Raw genomic sequence first — 24,563 nt, 5'->3', positions numbered from 1 at the left:
ACCGAAATCCTGAAAAACTACAGGATTTCAACGGGAAGCTATGGGGCATGCACAGTACGTCCGCCCTGAAACTCTTGCAGGCACAGTGTTGAAAGCACGCTGACATATAACCGCCCAGTACCATCATGAGCACAAATAATCGTGAATGCACAATAAAAAGGGCACCCTGAGGGGTCTTATAGAAAATGCTGACTGCTTAACAAGGGCGTAGTCCAGAAAGACAAGTGGCAAAAGGGCCTTTCCCAGGATTTTTATATTCTGTTGTTCACCGCCCAGAGAGCTCACGCTAGTCGGGCGGTATATAAATCTAATAAAATAAAATAAATAAATAAATAAAATCACTTTGGCACAGTATGAAAAGTCCTCATGTTGTAACGCAACATAGGCTGAGGGAAAAGCTATAGGTCACGTGCTTGAGACCTTGGGACTGCTGCTGCTATGAGCCAATGGTCACCTGTGAATATATGTCCTTTGCCTATCTCTGTGTCAGCCGGTTAGACCTTGGCATTCTCAATTACAGTGGTAGGCCCGATCCTATTCCCGATGAAATCCCAGGAGCTTTGCTTCAGTCCTTCAGGGCTCTTCTAGACAACCTGTTCATTCAGTATTTATCCTGCTTTGCTTGCGCAAAGCTTATGCGGTGGTTAGACTATCTCCATTCTTTATTGAACATTTGTTCTGAATTGTTTACAGGGCGGTTATATGATAGTAAGCATTCATTCTGCATTCATGATATCCATTTCAAATGTTTATTTTGATTTTATTTTACTAAGCAAAGCAGAGGTAGCAGGAACTTTGTCCATGCTCTATGAAGGGTTTGTTGTGTAGGCTGAGTCCTTCTATGCTCAAAAAAGCCAACAGCCACAGGCTCAGTCAGGGATCATTGAAATAGAGAAACAAATCCTCAATATCCTTTGTTTTCTTTGTTTTAAAGCAACGTATTTCCCACACCACATCTTATTCCAGAAAGCTCTTATGGAAGCCATCTCTCCTTGCAGATGCTTCCCATTCATTTCAATGGGGAGAATAGCTCTGAATGCACATTCCTTTGTCAGCATGGAGCTTTCTCCTCTGAAATGAATGGGGATATTTGCATACAAAGGAGCTCTGATGTGTGCGTCAGAGAGCACATGTGCACATGATTCGGGAAGAATGATTTGTTACACTTTTCATAGTCTCCACAAGCAGTTTTATGAGCCTTTTATCCTAGTGATTTTATTTATTCCTGCATTACCAATGTTTTTAGAGAGGGACCAGCTTTGGCAGCATCCAACACCCAGGGTTGTATCCAGGGAAGTTATACTCAGAGTAGACTAGGGGTGTAGTCATGTGGGATCTCAGGGGGTCTTAGACCCCTTACTTTTTTGAGAGCAGAGCAGGGTCCCAGCAGGGTTCCTGTGTATCCAGCATCCTATAAGCCAATCAGCATGAAAGGGGAGTGTATTAGCCACTGAGAAGAGTCTTCTAACATGCTTCCATATTCTTTTCTGGTGATTGGAGCCAATCAGAATGAAAGAAGATGAGTCAGCCACTGAGAAGACTCTTCTCAGTAGCTAAAACTCTCCCCTTTCATATTTATTGACCTGTTGGGATGCCTGATTTTGTGAAAAAAGGCATTATACAAGGATCTCATTCTCAACCCAGTAGCGAAAGGGGGGATATGGCTGTTACTAACATGAAGAGACCCTGCAATTCTAAATTTGCCACTGCACTACACTACTGGAGTAGACCCATTGAAATGACCAGACCTAAGTTAGTCACATCCATTAATTTCAGTGGATCTACTCTGAGCAAGACTGTTGCTGCATAATTCTCTTTTTCTTCACTTAAGGTGCAACAAAATACTCTTTGCCAAGCTGAAGAGGCATTACAGGAGATTATAGCTGTAGTAGACTCTGTCAGGCAGAAGATCGCCACGTTGGAGCAGGAGCGCATTAAGGATGAGATGAGCACACCGCAGACGAAACAGAGGAAGCGTTTGAAAACTAAACTTGGACATGTGGAAGGGTCAGAGGCCGGGAATGTCCAGAGCAATATCCTCAAACAAGATGCCATGCAGACCCAGCAGAAGGTTGATGGAGTAGGAGATGCAGGGAAACTGCTTATCTCTGGCATTCCCTTTGCTGCTGGAGAGATTGTCATGATGGAAGTGCCTGAAGAAGGCCAGAAAGGAAGATTAGTAAGTATTACAGGGTAGAGTATGCAGCCATGGTGTCCCCAGTGGAAAAAGAAATATGAATGGCCTCTCTAAGCTTGCTCTTGATTGGCTGGAGGAAGCAGATGAGATTCTTAAAGGAGCAGCTGCCACATGGCCCTCTTCTTTCCCCCTTAATAATAATGATGATGATGATGATAATTAAAAAAAAGATTTATATCTCACCCTTCCTCCCAGTAGGAGCCCAGGGCAGCGGGGTGACTTAATGCTTTAAGTTGGATTCCTGCATTGAGTAGGGGGTTGGACTTGATGGCCTTCTAGGCCCCTTCCTAGTCTACTATTCTGTGATTTTATCATGTGGGCCTATATGGAGAGTTCCCTAGGTCATTTGACCCTGGTGCTTCCACCTAGTTGATTTCATTGATGAAGGCAGCAGCAGCTGGTGGAGGCAGCACAGGGAGAGTGGCATTGCCCACCTTGCTGTCCAGTGCCATGCATTGTTGCTGGTTACCCAGAGGGGGAGGGGCAAGGCAGCAGGGAGCTCATAATCGTGTGGATGTAGTGGTGGAGCCAATCCGGCACTTCCAAAGCTGCACCTGCAGCTCCCCACTGCCTTGCCCCTCCCCCTCTTGGTACCGAGCGGAGATGTACAACGTTGGGAAGCCAGGTGAACAGTGCCACCCTGACAGCCATCACACGTCAGTGGCCCTATTCTGTGTGACCTCATATTCAGAGGCGAGGTGGAGGAAAACAATGGGAAAGGTTCTTCACGGTGGAGGAGGAATTCTTTCTACAGAGAACCTCCCATGGTGCCAAACCTTTAAATCTTTTTTGGCATCAGGCAAAGACCATTTTATTTGTTCAGGCCTTTTTATAGTATATGTTTTCCAGGCTGTTTTGGTGTCATTAGCCACATTTGCACATCACACGAAATGGTAGTTTAGTGCAACATGCACAGGCCAGAACAATCTGCAGTGAGCTTTAGGGTCACATGCTGTCCCCTTCCTCTCATGTGGTTCAGAGAAGAAGTTAGGAAGCTTCCACTTTTGCTGAACTGTGGTTTGCCATTCTGATTGATGCAACAAACTGTAGCTCTCACTGTCCTAGGAGTCAATTCCCAACCTTGGGCAATTGATCCCAGCAAATCCTGGTTTGCCAAGGTTGTGCACGTCAACACCAACCCTGCAAGGTAGTACTACCACCACCCTTCAACTGGTTAGCTACCCTGGGGCGAAGGGAACCCCAGAGCCCACTTAAAAAACACCTGAGCCTCTCAGGACCAGAGTCTAGATACACTCCTGGCCCCTTCTGAAGTCTTAGGTAAAAACGTTTCTCTGTTACACGGTAGTTGCGGTCAAATGGCAAGGACTGAATTTAGGAACTGACCCCTTTCTCTAGAATAAACACACGTTGGTTTAAAGTAATTAAAGTTTATTAAAAAGAAAATAAGAAAAGCATAAAAAGGTTACAAAAAGCAAAAAACTACACGCAAATAATTTGTAGCAGCAAATTGAATCCTAAAACCATATACCCAAACGGGTAAAGTATTTGGTAACAAAGGTAAAGGAAAGTTTCTTGGCACAAATCAAAATAACAAAGCTATCTGCCTTAGCTATACTTACAAGAGCATAGGATCTTTCAATGGATAGCCTTCTTCCCCTCAGGGAGTTGCAAGTCAAGATGTAAATGGAGCCACAACAGAACATCACCATAGGCAAGGTGGTGCTCCGAAGTGGGACACAAACCCAGAGTTCTGAGCCTCCTCTTATGGAGGAAAATTCCCTCCCAGCCGGAGACAATTAACCAATTAACAGTTTCATCAAAGGGATGAAAAAACGATGTTCCCATAGCACCTGGCGCCTCCTCTTGGTTTCCCATAACAAAGCAAGGAGTTTTACGGCCTTGACGGAACCAGGCCCCTTCTACTGATAAGAAGGTGCAAAATTACTGTAAGCTGGTACAGCTGTGTTGTAAAAAATCACCAAGTCACAGTGATGAAAAAACATCAAAGATTTAACTACTTGCTAGCAAGCTAACAAGGAAGATGTCAAGGGGAAGAATTCCCCATGAGGCTTTGGGAGTTAACCATTTTAACTGCAGGCCAGGGTGAGGCTGGCAAGCTGGCATGACATGGTGTGCTTCTAACAAGCCGACTTGAAAGCAAAGAAGCAAAAGTGATATGCAGATATGCCGATTGCTTTTTAATTGCCATGTTTTCATTAAACATTGTAAGACCACCTGGAAGTTTTGTTTTAGATGGACCAATGATCTGACTCAGTATATGACAGCTTCCTGTGTTCAAATGTGCTTCCTAACCTGCAAAATGGGAAAAGACACCAGCACCTACATTAACATATTTTTGGGACCATGCAAATGGTTTTGGAACCATTTTATTTTCTCCTAGGCATTTGCTAGTTAACTTCTCTGTTATTTTTGTAGGTGTTGTAGGTGGCTAGTTTCTTGGTGATTACAATAAAGGTGTTATGTGATTGGAGGGAAAGTGTGGTTTCTCTCTTTTGCTTTTAGAATTTGTGTATGGTTATTTTTAGTACTTGCTGTTTTTAATTCTTTTGTATATTTTCTGTTGCAATGTATTTTTTGTTATAGGCATCTAACAAATTAGATAAATAGCAGCAGCAGCAACAACAACAACAACAACAGAATTGGACATTGTTGAAGTATACAGTAGGGCCCCACTCATATGGCAGGTTAGGTTCCAGACCCCTGCTGAAAAGCTAAAACCACCGAAAAGCGGATCAGCTGTAGCGCGGGGGTCTGAAACCTAACTTGCTGATCGCGCTGGAGGAGGAGAAGATGAGCTGTAGTGCGCTACAGCTGATCTTCCCCTCCTCCAGCATGATCAGCTGGAGTGCGGGAGTCTGATCGCCCCCGAGGAGAAGAAGATCATACAGCTGATCTTCCTCTCCTCCGGCGAGATCAGCTGGAGCGCGGGGGTCTGATCGCCCCCGAGGAGAAGATCATACAGCTGATCTTCCCCTCCTCCGGCAAGATCAGCTGGAGCGCGGGGGTCTGATCATGCCGGAAGAGAAGATCAGCTGTAGGGCAGGGAACTGCAGCCCCCCTCCAGCTGATCAGCCCGCTGGCGCTGCATTAGTGGAATGCTGAGAAGCGGGGCCCTACTGTAACTTGTTAGGCAAGGATCAGGTGAACTCATGTAGCCAAGAGTTGGATATGGTTAGATCTGTTCCATTTTACCAGTGTTGAGAGAGTGTGGGTCCAGACTCTACTCAACAGAGCTGCGTGGCTTGCAAGCATCATGCAATATTCATCTTTGCTTTTGAATTAATCTCCCGGTAACATTCCACTGGCAAGAAATTGTGCTCAACAAAATTTTGCTTGCGCCTTAATAATTCTAGACTTTGCTACCTTGTCATACACAGTTGGCATGATAATTCTTCAGCTCTTATGCTCTAGTCCTGCACTGACTTAATTCTCTCATTTTCTTGTCACCTGAAGGAAAAGCCCTTTAGAGTGAAAAATGAAGTGGGCAAAGAAGCTCCACAACTTCTCTGGGAATGGCTGACAGATGAAGAGCCATTGCCAAGTTCTGCACCAGCTGAATCTAGAGAAGGACCAGCTTCAGTTGTTGAGGTAACTCAAGATTCTACTGTAAATCAGCCTTTGCCAACCAGGCACCCTCCTGGTATTTTGGACTACAACTCCCATCAGCCCCAGTCAGCACAACTGTGAATGAGCAACACATTTTGCACCTCTCCTCCTTCTGCTGGGAAACATGGTTTGTCTTGCTGTGCTGTTCGAACCCAGGCTCATGATTTGTTTTTTCCAAACACACCATGGATGGATGTTCCCTTGGCTTCCATTTGTGGTTGCTTTGGAGAAAAGGAAACCATGAGCCACATTTGGATGGCACGAGAAGCTGGACCATGGTTTGTTTCCCAGCCGTGTCGCAGCAGGGGGAGTACAGCTCCCATGATTGCAGCAGCATATACTAACATGCTGCTTGTTCACGTTAAACCATGGAACTATTTAATACAGCCTTGGCCAACCTGGAGGACGACAAGTGAATCAGGCCACTTTTTGTTTATGTGGTTTAGGATTGCATTAGTTTTTTTAGCAGATGCATTAACCTGCTGGCTCCAAGTCCATAGCTTAAAATCCGAGGCACCCACAGAAAAGTGATAGCATTGGAGAAACCAGAGAGGAACTTTTTATACAGCCACAAGTGGCTGTATACTATAGCCAGCATGGATTTTTCACATTCCACAATGTTGAATTGAAAATACCACCCCCATGCCATTCTGATGCTTCCCATAAGCTCATCCAAAGTCTGACTCTGTATAAGGCAACTTCCTATGTTCTTGTGTACATCTCTATTTCATTGGAAGAAAGGCTGTCTTCGCCATCGTATGACACTGACTAATAAAAGGCTTTGGAAATATAAATAAATTTGACACAGATTTCTAGGATGAATAATGAGAGAATTATAATTTTCTAGGTTTGATTCTCTGTAGAAACAGGAGTAACACAGGAAAGAAGCAAAGTAAGAAGAACACCAACAAACATAGAAAAATGTAATTCTCCATCTTTGGAGATGGCAGGTGATGCCACCACTCACCATATGCTCAGAGGCACATTTACCAAATTCTTCCAAGCTGAAGACCAACCCAAATTATGTTTGCATTTTTACACGTACTATAGTCAGTACAGTATCTCAGAGAGGAGGTCAGGTCTTCTGCTCCCCTGGTGCATTCACTATAGCTGCCCAGTTTCCCTGCTTTTTAAAGTTTGATAGAAATGGCTGTTGGCTATAGGTACGTTCTTAAACCGCAAGGGTTTTTTGCCTATTAGTGAATCATATTTATAAATTTTGCAGGAGCTGTTAACAAGCTCCATCTTCACAGTATTTGTAACGGTAAAATTCTGCTGTGTGAATTTCCGTTCCTCTGACCTTCATAGCCCCTTTATCCTTGTTCTTCTTTTGCTATAGAAGTTTGCTCCATTAAGAAAGCGATTGACATTTCAGTACCTTCTGTCCCGAGAAGGTTACGATTTCCCCCTTCTTTCTCTCTTTCTCTGTCTCCCTACACTCCCCTTTCCATTTCCATTTATCAGGGGCTAAAAGGCAGTTTGATGGAAGTCCACAATTTCCCAGGCTCAACAAGTCAGAGTGGAAAGCAGCTGCAGAAATCTGGACAAATGCTGCCTGATGATAATCTTCTCAATGAGCTTCAGCAGCGACAGCTTGGCTATCAAAAGAAATTGCAAGCCGCACATTGCTGGTCGGAATTGCCTCTAACCACTTTGCCACTAATGAACGGAAAAGTGGTGGGGACTAACCCTGCTCCTTCGTCCATTACGCATCCATCACCTGAAAGCAAGGTAATAATCTCTGTTGTTGCACAACTTCATTGAAGGATGTTGTTAAGTGCTATTACTGAACATTGGCGGCTCTTCAGCCAATATGGCCATTTATCCGTACCTTTAAGCAGCCTCGCACTTTCTCCATCCAGTTTGTAGTAGTGGAGGGATGAAGAGGCACTGTGCCTGCAGCATAGCCGTGGGAAACCTGTAGCCCTCCAGATGTTGCTGAGCTACAACTCCCATCATCCCTGGGTATTTGCCATGCTTGCTGGGGCTGATGGGAGTTGTAGTTCAGCAACATCTGGCGGGCAAAAGCCTCCCCACTCCTGCTATAGCATCTTTTTTAACAGGATGACCAGTGTAACATGATGCATTTCCCTCTATCCTCAGTTTGCTTTATCTGTAGAAATCTTGGATATAGCTGTCGAAGGGATCCTGCTTTTTTTGGCCTCTGGGTATTCCCCATGCCTGAGCTTTGGTAATTGCATAATGCTTGGTTTTGCAATAAAGCATGGTGTCGTATTTAGAGTGACAGACTAGGACTAAGGTTTCAAATTTCCCAGTCACCAGTGCAGCCAGTCACTCACTCTCAGCCTCATCTTCCTTACCAGCTAACATAACAAAATGGACTAATGATAAAGCATGTATGAAGGGATGTAGATAGCGGTAAGAGCATCTGCCTTGAATGAAGAATGCCCCAGCATCTCCAGGTAGGGCTGGGAAACACTCCAGATGGAAGTCCCGGAGAACAGCTGCCAGTCAGTGTAGACAGAACTAAGCTGGATGGATCAAAGTCTGACTCTGTATAAGGCAACTTCCTCTGTTCCTGTCTACATCTCTATTTCTTTGGAAGAAAGGCGGAATAAAAATCAAATGAAAATAAATGTGTGAAATTAGCAGTTGCATACCCTAGCAATTGCCATTTTCACTAATGCATGCATTAATTTGCACACTTTAACATAGTACATGCTGCCCTGAGCTCCTTCTGGGACGGAAGACAGGATATAAATCTAATAAATAAATAAATTTGTGTACACATTACTTAGGGGGAGAACTGCATTGCGAAATCTGAGGAAGTGCAAATTTAAAGGGAGGGCTGTTTTAGCCCACATAGCATTTCAGAAAGTGCAGATTAGTTTAGGTTTGCCTTTAAATGCGAACTGAATTGAGTTTCTCTCCCATCCCTAGATCCATCTAGCTCAATATTGTCTACACTGTCTGGCAGCTGCTCTCCAAGGTCTGAGTTAGGGGTCTTTCCTATCCCTACCCGGAGATGTCGCAGATTGAACCTGGGGTCTTCTGCATGCAAAGCAGATGCTGTACCACTGAGCTATGCTTAATAATAAATAAATAAATAAATAATAATAATAATAAATACCTATCTAGTGCATTTTGAGAATTGATAGAATCCAAATGGTGCCCTCGTGCTCACAGAAGGGCTTTTGATCTTGTGGATGTCTCCACTAACAGCATAAACGGGCAGGCAATTTTTACTGATTCCCCTATTTGCAGCCTCAGCAACCTCTGAAAATTAGGCCCAAAGAATATGTTGACTCTTCAAAACAGGGTAGAACGTGGAATCAGACTGTGGGTCCTGTACGGGGAAGGGGGGATTGGTGAAAATAACCTGCCCTCCTCTGCCATTTCTGGAAGCATCAAAAGCCCTTTCATGAGTACAAGGACACCAATTGTTGTTCATTGTCTGCTGCTGTTTTATTAAATTTATCATGTTGGTTTTATTTTACAGTTTCAATATAAATAGTTTCAGTTCTTGAATGTGATATTTTTAAGCATAAATAAAACCAAATATATAAAATAAATGTTGAATCCCATCCAAAATGTTTTCTCAAAATGCTGTCTTGGAGCTGTTCTCCTAAGAACGGTCAGCACTAGCTTGATATTTGCTTTTCTCTTGACTTGCTATACAGTTTTGGAAGCCTAAAGATCTCCCCACCCTCCCCAGCCCTTCCATAACAATGGCTTGGTAGGAAAGAGAGGGAGGAGGAACTTCTGACTTCAGGATTCATGCATCATTCTTGCATGTTGCTCCAGAGAAACTGTGATCTTTGGCAAGCACTCCTCAAAGTATCACCTACATAGCAATGAATATGTGAAGCCTTTGCTATATTTAATATGATCAATTAATATATTAATGGGGGGAAATGGACTGCCTTCAAGTTGATCCCGACTTATGGCTACCCTGTGAATAGGGTTTTCATGGTAAGCGGTATTCAGAGGGGGTTTATCATTGCCTCCCTCTGAGGCTAGTCCTCCCCAGCTGGCTAGGGCCTGCTCAGCTTGCCACAGCTGCACCAGCCAGCCCCTTCCTTGTCTGCAACTGCCAGCTGGGGGGCAACTGGGCTCCGTGGGACTCTGCAGCTTGCCCACTGCTGTACAGGTGGCAGGGCACGTAACCCCTGAGCCACTCCCTGTGGGGGTGATCTTTAGCTGGCCCTTGACACCCAGGAGACATGAGCAGGGATTTGAACTCACAGACTCTGGACTCCCAGCCAGGCTCTCCTCCCCACTGTGCTATACCAGCTGTCCCATTAATGGGAAGAGCCATATATTAACAATTGTTATTTGGCAAATACTAGTCTTTGGCTCTGTGGGGGTTTTTCTTGTAACCGCTTGCTGGAATCTCTGAACAAGCACCTAAGCAAGTTTCTTTGTTCCTTTCTTCAATTTTATGGCCTGTTTAGATAGAATTTCCCACTTAGTCTTTTAACAGCCGACTGCACTTTTTTGTGTTTTACAGCTCTGTGCGTCCTCTTAAGAGTGAGCTTGATATATCTGCTTAAATTGATAAAAATTGCCATAATTGCGTTATCAGGGAAGATGGAAGTCTGGCATGAATGCGTTAAGTTTTGCATGGGAACGAAAACACTCTGTCCAGTCTCACTTTGTATTCTCTTCCTCCTTTCCTGTCATTTTGGCACCTGAAATTGGCATTTTACTTTTTTCTGTGGGCGTTCTTCATTGTCAGGGATTATCCATATTCATGCAGTGCCTGAGGTGGCGAAGCAAATCTATAAAATTCACAGAAATACCAATAAATTTGAAATTCATCAAGAGGGAAATAACACCACAGAACTAACAGTCAAATGCCAACAACTCAAAAGGGAAGCGAGGTACTCCATTAAGCAGCTTTGGGGAATATTCAGAGTTCATAAAGCGTTTTAGAGAGTTCAGGGTATTCAGTTTGCGTGCATTTATCAAAGGGATCCTTAACAATGGCACTGTGAGGGAGAGGTCTAGTGTTATTATTCCAGGCTATGGTCTCAAGCTATGGTCTGAAGGCACGTGAGGCCACCACCTTGCTGAAGCTAAGCAGGTCTGGGTCTGGCCAGTGCCGGGATGGGAGACCGCCTGGGAACCACATGCATGCCACCTTGGGTTCCATGGTGAAAGGAAGACGAGGTATAAATGTAACAAATAATAATAATACACTATTCATGTGTTGCAGATGGGGTGCTGAGGCTAAAGAGCATGGCTGGCCTAATGATACATGTTACACATGACTCAGGGATGCTGACATGCGAATGGCCTCTCTGTGTCGAGTTCTTCCCAGATTAAGTGATTATGGTTGGGGCAGCCAGACTCTGTGCATGGGCAGGTATCCAGCAAAGGAGCTCTGCTAACACAAGCACTTCCTGCTGTGCAGTGGAACTTTTCCTGCCTCATCTCTCTCTCTGTGCCCCCCAGGCGCCCCCCCAAATCTGTTTCAAAGGGTTGGGGGAAAACCCAGAAAACCCAAGATTGCTGCAGGGGCATTAGCCCCTTAAGGAAACCTCAGCCGCCATCTTGGTTGATGGCAGGCTTGCGTGCGCAGCACGACCAGCATTTACATCAAGGGAGAGGTAGGTGGGGCATGCAGGTGGGCGTCGTGGGCCTGTGCGACAGTAGGAGGGGTGCCTGGGAGTTCCCTCTCATGATCTGCAGCAGGGTCAGGAGCCAGCACTGCCGCGGATCACAGAAGGGAGCGCTATCCACCCACCCTAAGGAGTGGCCCTTCAGGGGACCCAGAGGCCCGACCTGGCCGCGCTCTGGTGCCAGCCCTGGATCTGATGTACACTAACATTTCAATCTTATGTACCGTTAGCTGGGAGTGAATGTTTTTGAAGTCCATGGGACTTACCTCCAAGTGAACATTTACAAGATTGTATTGCATGGCATTGAGCCATGTGCCACAAAGTCACTGATCCAATTCCCAACTCAGTCATGAATTAAGTGGGTGGCATTGGGGCAGAGCTACACGGTATTTGCGATGCAGGTATGCTGCTGAAAACCATATCTCTGTGTTGATTCCCAACACCCCAGTCTCCTGTAATTCATATGATGAGCTACCATGTCATGATATCATGAGAATGAACATCTCTCCATTCCTGTTATTTGTTTCTGAGTTGTTGGTAAATGCTCAGTGTGATGCTGTCACCACTAGGGACAGGGATGTGAAGGCCTGGGGGGGGGGGAACAGAAAAATTTGAACAATTTTTTTTCCCCTTCCTATTTTTCCCATTTTTTTTTTCCAGGAAAAAGGAAAACAACTTCCCCCCCCATTTGTCCAGGTTTTTTCCCCCGGGCCTTCACATATCTAACTTGGAGATGGGGAGAAGTTGTTGTTGTTGTTGTTATTATTATTATTATTATCTTTATTTATACCCTGCCATTTTTCCAAAACTGGATTCAGTTCACATTTAAAGGTGAACCTACCTAATTCTTACTTTACAAAACAATAGAAGCCCAGTCATTTTTCAAAATGTGCACTTCTCCAAATTTTGCAATGCAGTTCTCAAGCCAAGTAAAGTATAGGGAATCATAGAATCATAGAGTTGGAAGGGGCCTGTGAGGCCATCAAGTCCAACCCTCTGCGCAATGCAGGAATCTAAATCAAAGCATTCCCGACAGATGGCTGTCCAGCTGCCTCTTGAATGCCTCCAGTGTTGGAGAGCCCACTACCTCTCTAGGTAATTGGTTCCATTGTCGTATGGCTCTAACAGTCAGGAAGTTTTTCCTGCTGTCCAGTCGAAATCTGACTTCCTGCAACTTGAGCCCATTATTCCGTGTCCTGTTTCAATCCAGAGTCTCATATAGTAAGTTATTTTATATATGCCCCATATTCTCTTTCCACTTCTCCCATTTTTGGTACCTGCTGTTTCTTCCACTAATGGGTCCCTTGCAAACAGGCTGCAATCATGGCCACTGGATTGGGCTGATGGGAGTTGTAGTTCAAAAAAGTAACATTTCCAAGCTCTGATTAAGGCCATCGAGTCCAATGCAGCAGTCCAACTTAAAGCATACCTGACAGATGGCTGTCCAGCTGCCTCTTGAATGCCTCCAGTGTCGGAGAGCCCACTACCTCTCTAGGTAATTGGTTCCATAGTCATATGGCTCTAACAGTTAGGAAGTTTTTCCTGATGTCCAGTCGAAATCTGACTTCCTGCAACTTGAGCCCATTATTCCGTGTCCTGCACTCTGGGACGATCGAGAAGAGATCCTGGAATTGTTTGTACCAGGGTAAAGCATGCATATAAATGCATATATTAGTGGGGAGAACATACCAAAGTGAATTCTGTTAGGGGGGATTATTTTGCAAAAATGCATATATTAGGCAAAATTGCATATATTAGGAGAAATTTGCACTAAAATGCTGGTGTATTTTCATGAGGATTTTTTAAAATAAAAATTTGCAAATTGATGTAGAAATGTGGAGAACTGCTTATGAGTGGAAAAAATGAGAAACTGAAAGAAACTGAACTTGACAGGTTTGCCCATCTCTAGTCACCACCCAGGTTCAATCGTCTTACACATCATCAGGGAATCTTGACTCAGCATTTTGCCTCCCTCTGAATTCATGGCTCTGGCGAAATCTGAACTAGGGCTCAGCCACAAGGCTCCATCATCTCTCTTGGTGAGATCAAATGTCTTAACCAAATACCAAAACGCAAGTCATGAAGAAGCCAGTGGGGTAGCCTGGGGACATGCAGTCTCTGCCCCACTCACAGACACATGACCTGGGACAAGGATTGCCTGCTTCAGGTGGGCCAAGGGCAGCAGTGTGAGATGAATCAGAAAGCAGGAGTTATGGGAGCAGCCAGGATCGAAGGTAGGAGCAAGGAGCAAACCAGGAGCCAGAACCAAAGACTAACCAAGGAAAGAACACCAGAGTACAGGAGCTCCTTGTTGCTCAGCAAGGCTTCACTGGAACAGGAATCACTTTATGTATTAGGTATGGGGAATGTTTGGCCTCCAGATGTGGCTGAACTACAACTCCCATCAGCCCCAGTGAACATGGCCAATGGCCGGGGAAGATGGGAGTTGTAGTCCAGCTGTTGCTGAACTACAACTCCCATCAGTCCCAGCAAGCATGGCCAGGGAAGATATGTGTTGTAGTTCAGCAACATCTGCATGGCCAAAAGTTCTGCACAGTCCCCATACACTCTTTCCTGCTCAGAGGGATCCAGTGGCCGGCCTGATGGGTGGAGTCAGCGCAGAGCATAAAGTCACTTCTCTGAGAAGCTGCCCATTGAAATCCAAAAGTTCACCGCATGGGAGAGCTGTACTCACTTCTTGATGCTGGCTTAGGGACTCCACAGCTTCCTCAGTCTTGATCCTTGGAGCACCACGCCTTTTGGGACTTTGCACAGACCCTTTGAATGAGTTTCAGCAGAAAACGGTTCCACTCAATAATCACAGCCAACACAACGCATCTAAGATTAGATGATGTGACTTCTAATACAGCTTCCAGGTGTATTTGAGCCCCAGCAGAACGTCTGGATGAACTGCATAGAAATTAACTTTTGCTGCACAGAGTGGGGAGAAAGATGAACCAAATTAAAGCAGTGTGTTGACTGAGATTCCCTGTTTTGTGTTTTCAGGGCTCAGAGCTGGAAATGATTTCCCAGGGGTGTCAGCTTCTTCCTGAAGTCCAAGCGACTGCACAATATGCTGAGATGGTACAAAAGGTCAACAAAGTGAAAAGCCTGGCTGCAGAGTTAGACACTGTGTTGGTGGACGATCAACTGAGAGAGATAGCGGTAATTCACACTTTCTGAAATGATATGAGATCTGAAATGCAGCCATCCTTCAAAATTCATTTATTCGAATTTTACAATGCAGTTCGTCAACCAAATGACGTTTACAAAAATGCATATATTGAGGGAAAGTGTGAATAAAAATGAATATATTAGTGAAAATAACATACAAAATGCACTGTATAATGAGAAACTGCTTGCAAAACATAAGAAGAGCCTGCTGGATCAGGCCAGTGGCCCATCTAGTTCATCATCCTGTTCTCACTGTGGCCCACAAGTTGCCCATGGGATGCCTGCAAGCAGGATTTGAGTGCAAGAGCACTCTCCCCTCCTGTGTTTTCCAGCAGTTGGTGTTCAGAAGCATCCCACCTCCAACTATGGAAGCAGAGAATAGTCATCATGGCTGGTAGCCATTGATAGCCTTATCCTACATGAATTTGTCTAATCCTAGCCATCAAGAATGTGTACATTAATCAAAACTGCCCACAAAAATGTGTTTATTAGGAGAAATTCACACTAAAATGCTGGAAAGTTTTCATGAGGATTTTTTTTTAAAAAAAATTGTTAATTGCTGCAGAAATGTGGAGAACTGGATTTAAGATTGAAAATGAGAAACTTATAGAACCAAAATTGACAGATCTTTCCATCCCTCGTGAATATTCCACTGCCTTTATTTTTATTTAAAATCGTTCTATGCCATGCTTCATCCAGGGTGGATTTTAGGGCAATGTGCAGCAGAGTACGAATAATGAATAATTCAACATGATAGTGCAGTGACATTTAAAATAAGGCACATCAGACAAAACCATTCATGGGAGGTACACTGAGGAGCCATAAGATGCTGTAGATATCCCTCTCTGCCTGCAGAGAGGAAAGTATGTGGTCAGAGACCTCCCCAATGCAGTGTCAGAAAACCCTTCCACCATCGCTTCAATCCTGGTGATGTTCCAAGGGCAGTTTGGCCAGAAATTGGACATTCCGGGAGTGCATCCAAAGCTTTGGCCTGAACCAGAAGGACCTTTCTAATGTCCTTAAATTAAGATTGTGACACATCACAGTAAACTGTAGTTAACAATAGTTAACCGTAAATCACAGTTAATGGTTTACTGTGAATGCGCTGATACTGTGCACCTCCCTGCTCATGTGCGGAGAAGCAATCCATGATCTGTGGCTTGGCATTACGTCCAAACTGGGGATTGCAGTTTGCTTCCGTCAATACAAACTACAATATAAATATATAGCTGAGGTTTGTTCTTGGCTTGTTCATGGTTTGTTAGAGTGGAATAAACCACAATCCCCAGTTCGGAAGTGATGCCAGTCCCGAGATCACAGTTCGTTTCTTCAATACGCTAGAGGGGAGGGTGAAATTGGCAACGATGTTTTACCATGACATGCCAACAAGGCCATTTTGTTTTAAAACTTCTGTGCCCGGTCTTCTAATTGTAGAATTTATGTACTCAACTGGAAAAACAGAAGGCCAGTGCTTTGTCATGGCAAGGAGAATGCTTGACCACTGCAGAAAGAAGCAAATCAGGTGTGCCACAACCACGCAGCATAGAAGCTTCTGACTGGGACAGACTACTGCAAGATTTAATAGCTGTTAAAGAGGCCAAGCAGACTCAGTTTCATTTAGTAAATGATTACCAAGAATGCCTTGCTGCTGTCCAGTCTTCAATGAAACATTTATCGGCGGAAAAAGAAAACATAAAAACGTGAGTACATGGGTCAGATTTCTACATCAGCTGGACTAACATATCTGATGTAATTCACCCAAAGAGTTACTCCAACTTTGCAACAAGTGCACCATAGGGGAGAAATATGCCCTGCTTCCATTTATTTATTTGGCAACTTGGCACTTCCCAAAGGCCATGTACACAACACAATATGTTAGAATTACAAAACCTATTTTGTTTTGTTTGTTTTTCAAGAGCATCCTCTGGTGTGCACACATCTCCAAGGGAAGGACTGTAGATCAATAGCGGAACACATCCTGTGCTTGCTGGAGGTGCCAGGCTCAATCCCTGCAGAGCTCTACCTGAAGTGCATAAGAGCATATATCAGGCGGGCTAGGAGACCATTCTGCCTTCGTGCAGGAATTGTAAAACGTGAATGCTGGTGCTATCTTTCAGTTTTGTCATGTAGAGAAGTAGTCTCTGCTTATGCAGAAAACTTTCTACAGCAGGGGTTCCCAGACTGTGATCAGTGGACCACCAGTGGTCCCTGAGCTTCATTCAGGTGGTCCTCAGCATGTCCACATTAAATATTCATGTCAATTTTTAATTGTATGTTTATCGCTGCTTTTCTCTCTTACATTGTACGTTCTCACATTACAATCTGAATTCTGTGGAATGCAAATGGTAATACAATATAAGAAATAAAAGAAGCAATAAAATGACAAAAATCATACAGCATCTAGCGCAGTGCATTGCGGTTGCTACAACAAGCAGGAAAAAAATCATTAAGTGGTCCCTCAAGACCCTCGGCAATTTGATTTGGGGCCTGGTTCTAGGGCACTCACTCAGTTCTCTATATGAACTCAGCACGTGTCCTAAAATGTACTTGGCACTCTCTGAGGATGTATGTTGTAGAGAAGGCAAGGTGTGTCTGTCAAGGAAGCTGGTTTCCTATTTTCACAGAGGAATCCCTGATAAGGGTGCAAGGAATCTCAGGGTCCCCTGGAACACAGTTTGCAAGCAAGCAATCTAAAACATTTCAGAAGGTTTTTGTTTTGTTTTGAATTGATAGATATAGATAATAGGTAAAGATACTTCCGTAAAGCTAAATACATGGGAGGCAAAAAGTATTATTTTATTAGCTCAAACTGTACTCTCATGCCTATCAAAAGTTTGCTTGGATTCTTGGTTTTGACCTGATATGCAGGAGAACAAATGCCTCCATCACAATGAATGCACAAACTGGCCATCATTGATTTTAATGCTAAAACAAATCGCAAGCATTTAAAGTTGTTTATTCCCTTTTCATTTAGCTCTTATGGGCAGTTGAGCTAAACATGAACAACTGCCTGGACTTCCAGAATACATTTATGTATTGATCACTTGATCCAAGAGGATGGATTGATCTTGAATAACCTGGATACTCTTACACAGGGCCGGTTCTAAAGGGCGGCCAGGTGGGGCACTGGCCCGACGGCCCCTGGAGCTACAGGGGCCCCCTCAGCTGCCCCTACGCTCCCCTTCCGTGATCCGCCCCCCCACTCCCCCCCACCTACCTACGCGCACACGTCTCTGCCATCAACTAAGATGGCGGCGGGGGCGTCATCCCCTTAGGGAAACCGCAGCCGCCATCTTCGTTAAGGGCAATGGTAAAAGACAGCAGACAGGTGGGGGGGCATGTGCGTGTATGTGCATGCGCGCACACATGTGCACACACATGCTGGGGCCCAGGGCAAGCTGATGCCCAAGGGCCCTGGCATTCCTGGAGCCGGCCCTTCTCTTACATGTTTTTTCAAAGCCTTTATGCGTAGTGCTACATCCAAAATTATTATGAATTCATGCAGGCTGGTGCAGAACTCATTTATGGAATCAATCCATCCAGCAGCTGTTTAGCTAGTGTGCATTGAGCAACATTGCCTTTAAAAACGCTGAATAGGTTCCACTCTTTTTCCTTTTCAGAAGGGGACCCGCAGCAGACACAGTTCTCCTGGAGAATATTAAGAAGTGCTTGGCTTCTATGCAGAAAGAGAGAACCCTTTTGAACAAGCTGAAAACTGCACAAGAAAACCTATCTAGACATCTAACCAGGATGGACGAGGAGTCAACTCAAAGCCAGGTGACTCAAGTTGAGCAATGGTGGAGACAAATGGAGGACTCCCTTCAAAGGAAACAGCTCCGGGTTGCAGCGCAAGCCAATGAATTTAAAGTGTTCATAGACAAGGCACAGGACCTCAGAAAGCTGTTGCAACAGCAGCACCATTTGCGAACAGGCCTGGACAGTCATAATGAGGAAGACCGACCACACCCAGCATTGATGGCCATAGAGCTACAAACTCTTAAACAGAGTGTCTCCCTGTTAAAAAGAGGTGCCGAGTTGCAAATGAAAAGGCTGTGGAGTGACCCAGGAAAAAGAGCTCTGGAAAGCGCCATAAACAATTTGCAGAGCCAAGTGGACGAACTAGAGCAGCTGACCCCTAGGGAGGATGCCCCAAGGACTGGCCATTATCCCCAAGCATATGGAATTACAAAGAAGCTAGAAGAGGCCATTGTGTGGGCCAGGGTCTCGTTGCTCCATCTTGAGGAGAAGGTCGCACTTTTCCCAGATGATCTAATGTCACAGATCAAAAGCTGTCAGGTTCTGCTCAGTGCCGCCAAGGAGAAAGAATCAGATCTCCTGCTGCTGGCTGATGAGGCCCGGCGCATTGCTCCTCAGCTGGAACCAAGAGAAGCATCTGCCCTCAGCTTCCTTTCAGAAGAGTTACAAACCTGCTACCAAGACCTTGTGCTGAAATTAGTTCAGAGGTTGCAGCAGCTGGAATCTCAGCTTGAAAAGAGACAACAGTTTTTTGCAGACACAGAAAAGGTGGGAACCCATCTTCGAGACACAGAGAGAATGTCTAGCCCCGATACCGGTGACACAAGCCTGAAGCCAGAACTGGACCACAGGCAGGCCCTTTTAGAAGAGGCTGCAAAGGAGATACAGGAGGCAGAAGGCCTTGTAGATGCAAATTGCAAAGATGCACCTCAGGGGCTATATGTATTTGAGCAGTTGTTTCTAAATGACTCTTTGACAAGCCTCAGGAGCAGAGCTAAGAGAGCCCACAGGCTAATCCAGATTAATTGCCGTACAGTACAAAACAAGATAGATGCCTATGCAAAACTCTCGGGAAAGCTCATGTCATTGCAGCACAGTCTTGACAGTCTCCAGTGTGATGAGCTGGAACTGGAAGCAGCAGATACAGATCAAGACATTAAGGATAAATTGAGTGTGCTTAAAGAGAGAGCTTTAGCCATCCAGTCAAGTTTATCGCAGTTGGAGAAATACAAGGAGATTTGGCAGTGCCTAAATCTGAAATGGGACGCATCACACCTTGATGAACTGCAAAGCCGGTTTTGCGAAATGAAGAATGAGCTTGAGCAGAGGATTAACTTTTCTGCAAAATGCAACAGGCACCAAACGGCACTCAGTGAGGTCGAGGCAATCATATCTATTATACAGAAATGCTGTGATGATTTAAAAGATTGTTCCGACACTATTGCCTCTGAAACCAGTCTGATGTCTGAAAAGGTTTTGAGCTGGAGAGTGGCCCATGCCAGGTACTTAGCTCAGGAGGCACTCAGACTGTTAGAAGAAAGCGAGGCCTTTGGTCCCTCTCTCAAGGAGGCCAAGATGCAGCAAATAAAGAGCTTGGGAGTAAAAATAGAAAGGCTGGCAGAAATGATCCAGTCTAAGATATTGGCTGTTCAAGAAAAATGCAGGCCTGAGCAAGGTCTTCAGAGCAAGCTGGGTCACAATCTAGCGACCTTAAAGCAAATTAAATCTGAGCTCCAGCAGCCTGTCCTACTTGACTTGGAAATACCAATGATCGTATATGAAAAGATGTACTGTCAAGTGCTTGAAGATGCTGTAGAAGCAGAATCTTGTGCTGCTGAAGATTCAATAAAGCAAAGGAGAGGGGCTCAGGAAGAAAGATCTTCCTTCCCTGATCATTTGGAGAGTGAATTGGAAGAACTGCAAAACCTGAAAATGCAGCTGAAACTGGACGTTGCTGCGCGTAGAGTAAGTAATCCTAGATGCTGATGCTGAATATTAATAATAATAATAATAACATTTATCAGCTACTTCATACAATAAAAAGTCTCCAAGTGACTTGACAAAAGAAAAGACAACATATAAAAGCAGTTTGTAAACCAGAAAAAAAATTAAAACAATGTTTTGTTGTTATGTGCCTCCAAGTCGACTATGACTTACGGTGAACCCATGAATCAGTGACCTCCAAGAGCATCTGTCATGAACCACCCTGTTCAGATCTTGTAAGTTCAGGTCTGTGGCTTCCTTTATGGAATCAATCCATCTCTTGTTTGGCCTTCCTCTTTTTCTACCGCCTTCTGTTTTTCCCAACATGATTGTCTTTTCTAGTGAATCCTGTCTTCTCATGATGTGTCCAAAGTATGATAACCTCAGTTTCATCAACAATGAACAATACAAAATGTTCATCTAGCAACATATTAATAAGTACATGTCCTACCCACCCCACTAAAAGATGAGCACCACCATAAGAGGCAACATTAATTAATGTTGGTTAACATTAATTAGAGAGCCAGTGTGGTGTAGTGGTTAAGGTGTTGGACTACGACCTGGGAGACTAGGGTTCAAATCCCGCCATAGCCATGAAGCTCACTGGGTGACCTTGGGCCAGTCACTGCCTCTCAGCCTCATGAAAACCCTATTCATAGGGTTGCCATAAGTTGGAGTCGACTTGAAGGGAGTATATTTACATTTAACATTAATTAACCAAAGACCTGGGGAAAACAGAAAGGTCTCAGCCTGGCATCAAAAAGACTGGCAAGGATGGTGCCAGGCTTGTCTTCCTGGGGAGAGCCTTCCACAGTCAAGGGAAGCAGGGCACCACTGCAAAGGCTCGTTCTTGTGTGGATGCCCTCCACATCTCCCTCGGGTTGGGCCTACAGAGAAGGGCCTCTGATGAAGACTGCAAGGTCCTGACTGGTTCACATGGGGAGGGGCAGCCTTTGAGGTATGGCGGTTCTGAGCCGTTTAGGGCTTTAAAGGTCAAAACCAGCACTAGATGTCTGCTTCACCCTGTCAGCCTTTCTGTAAGAACATGAAAAGAGCCTGGCTGCTGAATCAGGCCAAAGGCCTATTTCATCCAGCTTCCTGTTCTCACTGTGGCCAACCAAATGCCTCTGGGGAAGTCCCCAAGCAGGACCTGAGTGCTGCAGTGCTCTCCCTTTTGCAATTTCCAGCCACTGGTATTCACACACATGCTGCCTCTAACGGTGGAGGTAGGGCATAGCCATTGGATACCATCAACAGTCACTTCTGATTGGCCCTCTGTGACTCTGAGGTTTATTTAAGTGCCACTTTTCACTTAAAGTTTTCCTAAAAGGGTTGTACAAAATAAGATATGAAGCCAAAATCGACAGTTAAAATCTCTGGGAAAATATACTTTAAAAGTCAACTTAAAATGAACAGCAAAGCTAAATGGAACAATAAACAGATCCCTGAAATGCCTGTGCTCCAAAGATCTGGTGAAACACATGTTTTCACCTGCCTTTGAATATCAGCAAGAAAAGGAGATGGGCAGATGTCTTAGGGTAATGCATTCCTAGGTTCTGGGGCCACCACTGAAAAGAACCTGCTACTAGTAGATGTTAACCTTTGAAGTAACATAACCTGGAGCAGGGCTACATCAACCTGTCTTAAAGCACTAGGGCAGAGAAATGTATGAGATAAAAGGTTCATATTTATCAGCCGCACAACCTTGTTGCATTTTTCAGTTGCCTTTTAAAAAGATCAATCTTGTTAACCTGTGCAGAGTGCCTTAGACGAAGCCTTTGGGACTGTGAAGTCTTTCCGTGAAGTGGTCCAAAAGGCTGCCGACCTCCTCACTCAGCGTGAAGCCCTTGTCTCTCCTCTACTCAGCTTCGATGAACTAGAAGAGTCCAGCCTCCTCTCTCACCAGAAACAAGAAGAATTTGAGGCTGCAAAAGCTGAAGTAGGAGCACTGGCCTCCACAATAGATAACACAACTAAACCACAAGACAAATTACAACTGAGGAAAACGCTTAGTGATCTAGTCGCTAAGAGTTTGATAGTAAGAGACAAGGAGCAGAAGAGAAAATCTGATGTGCAGAGGTAGGTCGACCGTTCTCATCCTTTCCGAAATCCGGGAAGCTGCTTTGTGCAGAGTCAGAATGAGGCTACTGCAAGAGGGAGGGAACAGCATGTTTGTGGGAACTCTGAGGTTTACAGAAGGAAGCAAAATTGTTAAGGGAAGATCCCCCAAGGGTTGTACCCTCCCCAAAGCAGCCCAGTGAGGACAGCATCCTCAGTGGTCACAGGATGCTGAGTGGAATGGAAAACAGGGATTGTGGTGGAATGGGATGGAATATCCTGAAAGAAGACGTGGCCAGCTGGTTGGAACTCTGAACAGGAACATGGTATATTGCAGCCTTTTGCTGTGGGTCCTTGATACAATCCAGGGGTGAAGGACCTTTTTCAGACCAAGGCCCACATTCCCTTCTGGACAACCTTTGTAAGGCCATATGCCAGTGGTGCGAGGGGCCACAGGCAAAAGTGTATGGAGCAATGAATAAAAATTTTACTTTTGAAGAGAATATTAGTTTCTACACCTTCAGACACCCCTCTCTGTCCTCCATCCATACAAGCAAGAGGCACTATCAGAGTTGAAGGACACATTCCATCCAGGCAAAAACATTTGGGGTGTGAAAAAGGGCCAGTGAGGGGTGACACCTGAGGAGAGGGGGTATGACCTGGGGAGAGTTCTGAGGGTCAGATGGAGAGGTCTGGAGGGCCGCTTTTGGCCCCCGGGACTGAGGTTTCCTACCCCTGCTATAATCCTGCCATAATGCATCCTTGTAATATGCTACAAAATGCCAAAGTTAACAGGCGACTTGCCTGGGAATAGGCCTGTGAGCTCCCTTGTGGCTCCCACATATATTTTTTCTAGGTGTCCATTTGTGCAGGCTGCTTCCACGCTTAAGCAAGGGGATGGATGCCTTTCTTGAAAAGGTTGAGCTGGATAGAAAAGGTCACGGCAATGTACATGGTCATCTTCCATCCTTCACCCTCGTAACAACCCTGTGGGGCTAGGCTAGGCTGGGAGACTGTGAGCTGGTTCGCATGACACGCAAAGCCAAACGTTGGCTTAGCGCGAGACAGTATGGATGGGGAGGCTCCCAGAGCTTTGCTGCTCCCTGGTCCTTTTAGCTGCCACACTGAGCTACATTAAACCAGGGTTTGGTTCAGCATGCTGTCCAAACTGGGACTTGTGATTAAGCTCTCTCCTCACTGACCATGAGCTGTAGCCAAAGACAAATCCTGCATTGGTTAAGAGGGATTGGTGAAAATGGGGTATCCTGTCTTGCATCAGTGAAAGTGCTTCTGCTACAGCAAAGCCAACGTTGGATACAACTTTTTTAAAAACAACAACAATAATCTCTTTTGTGCCAGTTTTTAAAAGTGGAGAAAAGTTCATTCCATGATTGACAAAAATAGATACATTTTAATTGTTTTGTTTAATGCCGTTGCCTCCGTAGGTGTTTGGAAAAATACTGCAACTTCAAAAAATCCAAAGAAGTGATACGTGTTAAACTCAACAATGTGGAAAAGATGCTTCAGAAATCTTTGCACCATATTCCAGTGTCTTACAAAGAAGCTTTAGAGCAGGCACAACAAAGCAAGGTGAGAATAGCCTTCCTCATCACCGTTATATATTTTTATAATTGTATATGCCTATGGCTATACTACCCTGAACACACCCAATCTCGTCTGATCTCAGAAGCTAAGCAAGGTCAGGCCTGGTTAATACTTGAAAGCTTTTTTTTTAATGTTCTTAAAGATGTTTTGTTTTTATGATGTTTTAAAGTGTTTTTAGTGCTTTTGTTTGCTGCCCTGGGCTCCTACTGGGAGGAAGGGAGGGATATAAATCAATAATAAATAAACACTTGGATGGGAGACCACCTGGGAATACCAGGTGCCGTAGGCTTAGAGGAAGGCAATGGTAAACCACCTCTGAATACCTCTTACCATGAAAACCCTATGAATATATATTTAAGAAAAAGATTCATAAGGTCGCCGTAAGTTGTAATTGACTTGAAGGCATATAACAACAGCAACATAATTGTATATATTTTTGCAGTGCTCAAAGCAGTTCTCCCACCTACCAGAGCTTGGAAAAGTTACTTTTTTGAACTACAACTCCCATCAGCCCAATCCAGTGGCCATGCTGGCTGGGGCTGATGGGAGTTGTAGTTTAAAAAATGTAACTTTTCCAAGCTCTGCCACCCACCCACTCACACTGTCTAAAGAATCTT

The 24,563-nt window shown here is 44.6% G+C and overlaps 1 protein-coding gene across 5 annotated transcripts in view; it reads left to right on the top strand.

Moving 5' to 3' along the window:
* Positions 1 to 24,563, top strand: part of SYNE2 (spectrin repeat containing nuclear envelope protein 2) — a 373,624-nt gene that overhangs the window by 132,645 nt on the left and 216,416 nt on the right. For all 5 annotated transcript variants that reach the window (XM_061612375.1, XM_061612372.1, XM_061612374.1 and 2 more), the window contains 8 exons: positions 1,832 to 2,179; positions 5,633 to 5,767; positions 7,250 to 7,516; positions 14,377 to 14,535; positions 15,979 to 16,244; positions 18,165 to 20,265; positions 22,043 to 22,362; positions 23,787 to 23,931. In XM_061612375.1, the coding sequence (XP_061468359.1) occupies positions 1,832 to 2,179; positions 5,633 to 5,767; positions 7,250 to 7,516; positions 14,377 to 14,535; positions 15,979 to 16,244; positions 18,165 to 20,265; positions 22,043 to 22,362; positions 23,787 to 23,931 (3,741 nt within the window). The remainder of the gene's footprint in view (positions 1 to 1,831; positions 2,180 to 5,632; positions 5,768 to 7,249; positions 7,517 to 14,376; positions 14,536 to 15,978; positions 16,245 to 18,164; positions 20,266 to 22,042; positions 22,363 to 23,786; positions 23,932 to 24,563) is intronic.

Source organism: Rhineura floridana, chromosome 2 (genome assembly GCF_030035675.1).
Source record: "Rhineura floridana isolate rRhiFlo1 chromosome 2, rRhiFlo1.hap2, whole genome shotgun sequence".
NCBI classification, from domain to species: domain Eukaryota; kingdom Metazoa; phylum Chordata; class Lepidosauria; order Squamata; family Rhineuridae; genus Rhineura; species Rhineura floridana.
Note: the sequence above shows the minus strand (reverse complement) of the source record. Positions and strands in the feature narration are given on the sequence as shown.